Source organism: Etheostoma cragini, chromosome 1 (genome assembly GCF_013103735.1).
Source record: "Etheostoma cragini isolate CJK2018 chromosome 1, CSU_Ecrag_1.0, whole genome shotgun sequence".
NCBI classification, from domain to species: domain Eukaryota; kingdom Metazoa; phylum Chordata; class Actinopteri; order Perciformes; family Percidae; genus Etheostoma; species Etheostoma cragini.
The window spans coordinates 4,345,221-4,354,601 of record NC_048407.1 but is presented as its reverse complement, the minus strand read 5'-3'; the positions used below and the strand labels follow the sequence as shown (position 1 = coordinate 4,354,601).

General features: G+C 39.6%; 1 protein-coding gene and 2 non-coding genes across 3 annotated transcripts; 1 reads left to right on the top strand and 2 right to left on the bottom strand.

Moving 5' to 3' along the window:
• trnal-uaa lies at positions 1 to 83 on the bottom strand. The gene has a single exon. It is a non-coding gene; the product is annotated as a tRNA-Leu (tRNA).
• Positions 84 to 757: 674 nt separating this feature from the next.
• trnal-uaa lies at positions 758 to 840 on the bottom strand. The gene has a single exon. It is a non-coding gene; the product is annotated as a tRNA-Leu (tRNA).
• A 464-nt stretch (positions 841 to 1,304) lies between these two features.
• On the top strand, positions 1,305 to 9,381 carry LOC117942536 (high choriolytic enzyme 1-like). The gene is made up of 10 exons (XM_034868054.1): positions 1,305 to 1,363; positions 1,485 to 1,557; positions 2,372 to 2,375; positions 3,213 to 3,290; positions 4,036 to 4,191; positions 4,476 to 4,596; positions 5,811 to 5,989; positions 6,396 to 6,477; positions 6,912 to 7,036; positions 9,060 to 9,381. Coding segments are annotated over exons 2-10 (807 nt in total). The 5' UTR covers positions 1,305 to 1,363; positions 1,485 to 1,497; the 3' UTR covers positions 9,062 to 9,381.

The window sequence follows — 9,381 nt, the reverse complement described above, 5'->3', positions numbered from 1 at the left end:
TACCAGGAGTGGGGTTCGAACCCACGTAGACATGCGCCCATTGGATCTTAAGTCCAACGCCTTAACCACTCGGCCATCCTGGTAACTTCTGGTTGTAAATAAAAACAATTAAATGCATTTAATGAACAACGAAGGCGATTGTTTCCACTGCATTTTGAGTGCAAACTCTCCCCTAATATTGTTATTCCGTTACACACAGACACTTATGTAGTAAGGATGTTTACGGCCTGAATTATACCTTTTGTAATTACACATGCATTATTGATTGAAGAAAAAACTTCTGAAGCTTAATAAAGTCTTCAAAAAAGCCTCTTGGCTCATCTGGAAAAGGCTTTGTCACAGAGCTAAAAACATAGCTGGTTTTTTTCTATGGTGCTATTGCTGGCTAACCAAAGCACTTATTGTTACCAATAGTGTGGTTGAACCCCACATACACAAGTGATTCATCTAAGGCGTATCCATGCTTGTATTGCTGCTGCAAATTGGACTTAATTCAGCAAAGCTTGTTCAGTCACGAATATTCACTCCGTTTCTCATTCACTTCCACTAAAGTCCTAACAACAGACACATGCTGCAGTCCCTAGCCGATATACCACCTTTGTACACCTTATACCGAGCATTCACGCTAGTTCAACAAATAGACGCTCTAAGGTTCTTGGATAGAGAGGATTAATTCTAGAGCCTGATTTGTTAATATTAACCTTTCTCAAATATTGCATAAGCCAAACAGCAGGAGGTAACAAAACCACGAGGTAATTACCAGGAGTGGGGTTCGAACCCACGTGGGCATGCACCCATTGGATCTTAAGTCCAACGCCTTAACCACTCGGCCATCCTGGTACATGCCGCTCCTGGATTGTTTAGTGAATCACCTTAATTTGGATGTATTTGTAAATGACAACTTCACAGGCAGGGTTAGAATGTTGACAAGTTGGAAAGATTTGGAAATAGTGTCTCTTCCCCCCCATAGCCTTGTCCATGGCCTTTATTGAACTGCATTAGAGATACAACTATTTTTTGTAGTTGCAAAGAAAATGGCATGCACTCACATGCGCTCACACACACAAACACACACAGAACAGATGCAGTGTTTCCCACATGTTTCAAGGACTCAAGATTTTCCATTAATAGTGATAAAGGTATGCGTCTCTCTTTGTACAATGTGTTATATAATGTTGTTTACTAGTTCTTGGTCTACGTGACCAGTATAAAACCTCTCACTTGGTAACTGTGACACTCATCATTTCCGACATTCAGGTAACAACCCCGTATGCACGATTCAACATTCACACACACTGTGCCATGGAATTTGGTGACATTTAAAGCCTGAGTCTGCATGGGACATTTCCATTTTGCATTCAGAATAATACAATTGTATATTTGTGATGATGACGTGCTTTTAAAAATTCACTGTTATTTGGTGTACTTCCTCAGTGTGAATTGTGTTTTCACATCATCTCCTTCATCCTCTCTGGTTCTGTCAGGTCTGTTGCAGCCATGTTGGTTTTCTCCTGGTCTCTCGTCGCCCTGCTGCTGGTGTCCTCTTCCTGGGCCGAGGTACAATATCCCAGGAACCCCCTCATCTCACTAACATAACATGAAGTCATGCATGCAAACATGCCAATCAGAAATCAATATTATAAATGTTAATATAGAAAAAGGAGACATGTTCAAAAACAAGTTACAAAACTTGTATGTGATGTGAAATATATATATATATATATATATATATTTCTATGACGAATATACATATATTACGGACTTTAGGCTGTGACGGTTAAAAGTATGGCCACAGTGTTTGAGAAACATTCAAATAGTTTCCTGACATTTAATTTAATTTATACTGTTTATTGATCCCCAGTGGGGAAAGCCGTGCCTTCAACCATCACTGCTTTAAATCAAAGTTCACGTTCACTAATATGTCTGGACTGTCTTAAACCATGGGCGTCGTACTTTTTAAATCTTAAAAGGTAAATATTGGCATGTCAAATAGTTATTGTGAAATTCATTTGAAAATGTCAAGCTATAAATTGCCTTGGGCAGATTTAAGCCCGACATTGATATAGATTGAGGTTCAAGTTTAAAGCTACTGTACAGAGAAAATTTGCAACAATACATGGAAATGACATCAAACTAATGCTGCACGGCACCAAAACAGCAGTACATACAGTGGCTTGAGAAAGTTTACACACCCAGGCTAAAGTTAATTCAAAAGAGGAACAAAAAAACAAAATTTTTTAATCAACTTTAGCATGGGTGTGTAAACTTTCTCAAGCCTCTGTAGCAAGCGGAGCTGATTGTTTTATGTCATGGTGACTGAGCTTCCATAACTTTTTGCTCTTCTTTTCCATGTCACTGTGGACGACTACAGGAAGGTAAGAATGCAATGAAAGCCCCTCTTTATCCAGCTTCAAACAAAAACTGACCACAAAGAGAATTATGTTACATATTCTCTACACCTGGCTGGTTTATTATCTCATTTATGTTTAGGTGTGATAATAGTAACAGTATTATTATTGACATGGCTTGGGGAAGGAAGGCTGGGACACCCTTTCAACCAACAGAATAACCACATCTGACTGCATATCCCATAATCCTCAAAGGTATGGGGGTGACCCAAAGCTGGACAAATCAGTCGAAAAATGTAAAAATTGGAAGCACGAATATCCCAACTGAATTCAATTTCATATAAATAACTACAAAAGGAAACAATAACTCGGCTGGCCGTGCTGGACTGACCCTGCTGACCCGCTCCCTGGCATTGGACTCTATTATCATTATTAATATACACTCGTTATTATCAGTATTATAGACATTTGTATTGTTTGTTGTAGCAGAATCAGGGGGGGGGCTAGTGAGTGGCAGTAATTTTTCTGATTAATTTCTTTTTAATTGTTTAATTTGTTTATCCGTGTTAGTGTTTTTAGTTATTTATTTACTTATGTATTTATTTATCCCCTAAGCTCCCCTTAGATCTCCAGTCCTCTCTTACTCATCCAGCCTTTGAATGACATTCATGCAAACACACAACACACACACACACACACTTGACAACTGACAGGCTGACTGTGTGAAAGCACACGGGCACGCACTCATGCGCACACACTCACACACTGATTGTTTAGTTGTGTTTTTGGTTCTCTTAATGTTTGTCTTGCATTAAAAAATATGAAAAGTATTTTTTAAATAAGAAATGTTATCTTTTTGTGCAGATGTAGCTACCCTTGAGGAAGACTTTTTAAAGGAGCTGCCGGTCGGTCAACTGCTGGAGAGAGCCAACAGAGACCGCAGTAAGTCCAGCTTTTCCTCAGCCTAACTATTTCATTTTTATTTTTTAACCTTAAGCAGACCTTAACCACGTTGTAGGGGCCATATTCTATTTTAATTAATAATACAGTTACTGAATGCAAGAGCCTGAGAGAGTGATATGTATGAATGGGCCAACATGTATTTATTTCTTAATATAACTTCCCTTAACTTCACTTACACGCTCTTTACCAAATACTTGCAGTAAATTGTTTTTTTGATTTGGGTTTTTGTCTTTTCATCAGAATACAGCACAGACAATATGCTTAGAAATATAGGAAATATTAGACAGGTTGAATAAAATTGTGTAATTCTGCTAAAAAAAAAACATCACATTCATGATTAGTTTCACTTGTTTTCCTTTTAAACAAGTTGTATTGTATATCTGAATACAATGTTTCACAATTACACAATCCCTTGTATCAGCATGTTGGATAGTTGTCATGGAAACATAAATTGGTCATGTGACAATGGCTGGGAAAGTTAGCAGAACAGGCAGCCAAGTGACAGTACTGTGATCCAATGTAAATCACAATTGTCAGATTGACACTACTCAAGCCCATGGATTGGGGGGGAGTTGAGGGGGCACGGGGGGTGGGGGGGCAATCCTATTTCAGGGTTGGCCGGTGCCAACCCAGGCCCTCTGTCTAGCCCTGCTCCTGCTGTACACCGAATGAATAATTTCCAACCTGCTGTGTATTCAAACTCACACCTGCAATGGTGTTGCAGCCCCTGACCTTGACGAGCCCACCCTGATTGGAGGAGACATCGCTGTGAAGCCAGGGGCCGACAAAAACGCCGACCCCTGCACCTCCAGAGGCTGCCTGTGGCTCAAGAATGCCGATGGGAAGGTCTACATTCCCTACTACATTGCCAACCACTACTGTAAGCATCAATTGTTATGATTTATTCTCATAGGAACAGATGTATTTCACTTCATAGTCACAGTCACAGCTAATTCAGATGGAATTCCCTGTTAATATTTTGATTTTCATACAACCCTGTGACACTGATTCTTTGTTATTACTTAAGTTAAATGCACCGTATGTGTGTAATCGAAAACAGTGAGTTACCCTTTAGAATCTAACCTGAGTGTGTAAAATCTGTCAATCCAAGATTTTTAATCCAGTATATGATTGTTGAATACACATTACGAATTGTCCTGCCAGCCTCCCGTGAAGCGGCCATCATCACTCGTGGACTGGAGTCTTTCTCTTCAGTTTCTTGCATCCGTTTCAGACCCTACCAGAACGGTGATCACGAGTGGCTGAGCATCGAGTCCAGGAACGGGTAAGGGTCCGGCTGTAGGTTCACAACTTAACGGCGGGGTTCAAACCATACATGTGGACTGCTTTTTATGTTCTTAGTCTCTTAGTGCATGCTTTGAGATGAGTACTTCACCAGGACTTGCTCTGTTAGTCTGAATCAACAGACATGTTCATGCGCCAGATGTCCCTCACCTTCCGCTCTCTGTGTATTGCTGTTCTCAAACTCCGTTAGCTTTGTGAAACAACAACAAACTTCAAACTAGCAAGCTACACGCTGAAAATGTTAAAGGTCCCATGGCATGTTCCCACAGCCTGCCTATGGTCCCTGGATATCCTGCGCTGCCTTTAAGAAAATGAAAGCTTAGATGGGCCAATCTGAAATCTTGCTCCTTATGAGGTCATAAGGGGAAAGGTTACCGACCCTTTCTCAGCTTTTCCCGTCCAGAGAATTTGGCCCCCCATGACAGAGAGACATCATGATTGCAAACAAGTAAAGCATGGCAGTTGGTCAAGGCCACACCCCAACCCTCCACCTTGCCCCCCCCCCCTCCCCCCTCTCTCGTCCACAATAGCATTTAAAGCTAAAGGCACAGAAATAGCACATCCTAAGGAAAGCTCATTGTTGGACTGGCTCTAGTGGCTGTAATTCTGCACCAAGGCTGAATTTCGGGAAAGAGACTTCAGATACAGTATTAGGGGACCACTAAGGTCTGTATAAAAGAGACTTCAGATACAGTATTAGGTCACCACTAAGGTCTGTATAAAAGAGACTTCAGATACAGTATTAGGGGACCACTAAGGTCTACAGTATATAAAAAAGACTTCAGATATAGTATTAGAGGACCACTAAGGTCTGTATAAAAGAGACTTCAGATACAGTATTAGGGGACCACTAAGGTCTATATAAAAAAAGCATCCAAAGAGCACCAAGTCATAGGACCTTTAAGTTTTGAAGAAAAATTGGATCCTGCAACAAGGCAACAAGATAGGTCTGACAATGCAAGAGTGACGTGTGCTTGACCAAAACCATTTAAAGCAGCCGCTGATAGTGACCAGTGACTAGTATAAAAAGCAGGACCGACAAAATATTCATGTTTGAATAGCAGAGTTCTGACAGAATTCAGGACAGGCTTACACTGTTGTTCTGTGAGGATTGTAGCAGCTCTTCCCTTTACACTTCCATATGGTAACATCTTGTATGATTTCTAAAACTGCTGTATGTCTATGTGTCGCCAGCTGCTACTCCTACGTGGGTCGTCAGGGTGGTGCTCAGACTGTGTCTCTGGCCCGTAGTGGATGTCTGTACCACAGCACCGTCCAACACGAGCTGCTCCACGCCCTCGGCTTCAACCATGAACAGACCCGCTCGGACAGGGACAACCACATCAAGGTGTACTGGGAAAACATCCAGGATGGTTAGAACTTTTCACCATCTATTACATGACTTGTTGTTAGTCTCTCTTAAAATAATAATTTATACTTTATTACTCCCGCAAGAGAAATTACAATGTTCCCAGAGGCAGAGCTATAGGTGTGTGTTAATAAAGTAACTATACGCGCCACTTACTTACTCATGAGTGTATTAAGTGTTGAATTACTCGCTCTGTTTTTAAGAGCCACTGTCTAGTGGCCATAGGTAGAACTGCAACTTAACGCATTTCAGTATGGGCTTCATTATTCATCTGTGAGAGCTGACTATTACAATATGTATTTAGCATTCTGCAAAACTGCTGGTTCTTTTCAATCACGCCTTTAGCAAATGTTTGTGGTTAATTATTTAACTATGAAATTACGTGTTTATATTTGCTCTCATCTCCGCAGGAATGGCGTACAACTTCAACATAATCAACACTCTGAACCAGGGAACTCCTTATGACTACAACTCTGTCATGCAGTATGAGAAGTATGGATAACTTTATGTTTTATTCATATTTTTATTTATTTATCACATCCATTTTTATTGCATATAAGTACTTGCTATCAGTGCCTGTGCTTTTCTCACTCTTTCTTTGTAACTTTCTGACAATCACGCATACAGCTTTTGCTCTTATATGAGCTACTGCTCCGAGTAGCAGGACAAACTGGAGGCTCAGCTAAGTCAGACACTTACTGGGTGACTTTAGGGACTACTACTGTCTGTATAGATGGCCTGGACAAGAGCTTGTGTTGTCAGTGACTCTGGAGGAAGCAGTATAACCAACCTGAATCTGCTTTTAAACCCTCATCACATGACACATCAAAGAACTACAGTCACCACAAGTATCAGTATCTGTTTCCCTCCAGGTCATCAAACCCAAACTCAACTCGCTTTGCATTGTGGTATCTGTGATTCTCCAGGTATGCCTTCTCCAAGAACAACCGCCCCACTATGATGCCCATTCCTGACCCTAACGTATCCTTCGGCCAGGCCACCCAGATGAGCAGGAATGACATTGATAGGCTGAACAGGCTGTACAAATGCTGTAAGTATTCTGTGGCCCAGCTGGATGGAAAGCAGAGTACGACAACATGGTAGTGTGATGTGTGATTTGGGGGCAAGGTGGAGGCTGGTTGAAGTAGTCGAAGAAGTGCTCAGATCCTTTAATTCAGTAAAAGTACTAATACCACACTTTACAAATACTTGTCCTAAGTAAACATCCTGCATTGAAAATATATGCAAATTTAAAAAAAAAAGTATCATCAGGAAAATGTACTTAACCCTCCCGTTGTCCCTGGGGTCAAATTTGACCCATTTTCAAAAAGTTTCAAAATCAGAAATTTGGGTTTGCTTCAACCAAATTGTAAAAAGGATTACGTGGATAGTTGCAGACAACGCTCCTCACACGATAAATAACTGATCAGTTCACTATTTTCATTGAATTTGGGTGTATTATTTAATTTCATAGAATTATAAGAAGAAAAAAAGATTTAAGAACACTGAAAAAATTGACAGGAATGTAGGAAAAAACTACAAATACGTCAAAAAATACGCAGATGTAGTTGACAAAGACATTGTAAAAAGTGAGAAAGAACTTCAAGAGTTAGAAAACGTCAAAAGTGACAACAAATGTCGGAGAAAGCTTCAAAAACTTGGTCAAAACAAAACAAACAATCCCAAAAAAATATAAGTAATATGTGAAGAATGTTTTGCGGTGTTAGTGAATTCTTAACCCTTGTGTTGTCCTTGGGTCAAATTGACCCATTTCAAAGTGTTTTATATCCAAAATATGGATTTCTTTCAACCAAATTGCCCAAAAACAATTACGAATTTTTTGTGTGTTTTATTTAATCTTATAGCATTTTAGTTTTTTTTATGGTTTCAAAACAGTATCCAAACTAAACTTTGACATACACCCATCTGTGATCCACTTAACATCCTCTGATCTTAACTGTTAGTCAAAATAATTAATAATTTTGTGCCTAAAATCATGTGTATAATTTGATAAAATTGAGGTTTGTTGACAATGAATTCCAAGAATAATTGTAAAACCTTTATTAAACTAGCTGAGGTTTTTAAAAAAGCGCCAAAAGCTGGAAAAAGTGACAAATAAATCAGAAAAAGCGTCAAAGACATTTTAAATTTTTACCTGGAAGGACAAGTTCATGGTTAACAGGAAGACAACACAAAAAAATAAAAATGAATAAATAAACCACTAAATGTTGCGTTAAAATGCATTGGAACTCGCATTACTCAGCTTGTAACGGCCAGGTATAATATTACAAAAATGTAATTAGTGATGCGTTGTATTACTGCGTTACAGCAAAAAGAGATACAGTACATTACTGTAATTGCATTACTTTTGTAACGTGTTACTTTAATGGTCCAATTATTTCAGCTGGACTTGTAAATACACAGGGCTGTAGTCAAGACCACCTTAGTCGAGTCCAAGACAAGTCCAAGACCAGGACTAGTCAAGTCCAAGTCAAGACCGAGTCCAAAAAGGTTTGAGTCCAAGACCAGATTTGGTCCAAAGAGGTTAGAGTCTGAGTCAAGATCGAGTCCAAAAAGGTTTGAGTCTGAGTCAAGACAGAGTCCAGGACAGAAAAAAGGTCTTATGCATGACAGTATAAGACAATAATTTGGGGTTTTACTTTCCCTCCAATATTATAATCAACATAATAAAGACACCTGGATTCGGTCAAGACCAAAAGCCATATTGGGCAAAACTATAGGTCAAGACAAGTCCGCGACCATAGAAAAACGGTCTAGAGTCCAAGACTGGACTCGAGTACTACAGCCCTGTTAATAAACCTGTGCTTTTCCTACTATGACATGTCAACATGTCTGCAGTGAAAAAGCTCTATATTGGTGGGTAGTTTCACTTATAAACTACATGTATTATGTGCAATCTTAATGTGTAAAGTAACTAAATCTAGCTATGTAGACGTTTCGTGAAATCTTGTATTTACTTTTTCCGTTGTGTTTTGTCCTGTGGTACTAGTTGATCACACTTGAGCATTGTTCTTCTGAAAGGGCTTTGTTATTGACATGGACTTCTTCCACAGGATCGGCACGTGACCTTCGACCTGGCGCCCTGATGACATCAGAGCATGCTGATGAAGCAGATTAAGGGTGTTTGGGTGGATGGCAGTTTGGGTTGTCCTGTAACAATAAATCTGTAATCTTCATAAGAACACTGCTTGCTGCCGGACCATTTCAAAGACCATAGGCACTGTGTAGATTCTGGGGATGTTAACGAGACACATTTTATATCCCATGCGATTTTATTTTCATATCACATAAAAGAAAAAGAAAAAATCAATCATCACAGTAGTTAAGTAGTTTGATGGCTTCTGATTTGAAAATAAAGCAAGTTCCCTTGCAGTA

Bases quoted from the DNA above. Each gene is read 5' to 3' on its own strand.
- LOC117942536 (XM_034868054.1), top strand. From the start codon at position 1,498: ATGTTGGTTTTCTCCTGGTCTCTCGTCGCCCTGCTGCTGGTGTCCTCT. The intron at 3,291-4,035 runs GTAAGTCCAGCT...ATGGTGTTGCAG, and splicing joins GAGAGCCAACAGAGACCGCA to CCCCTGACCTTGACGAGCCC. The intron at 6,478-6,911 runs GTATGGATAACT...GTGATTCTCCAG, and splicing joins TCTGTCATGCAGTATGAGAA to GTATGCCTTCTCCAAGAACA.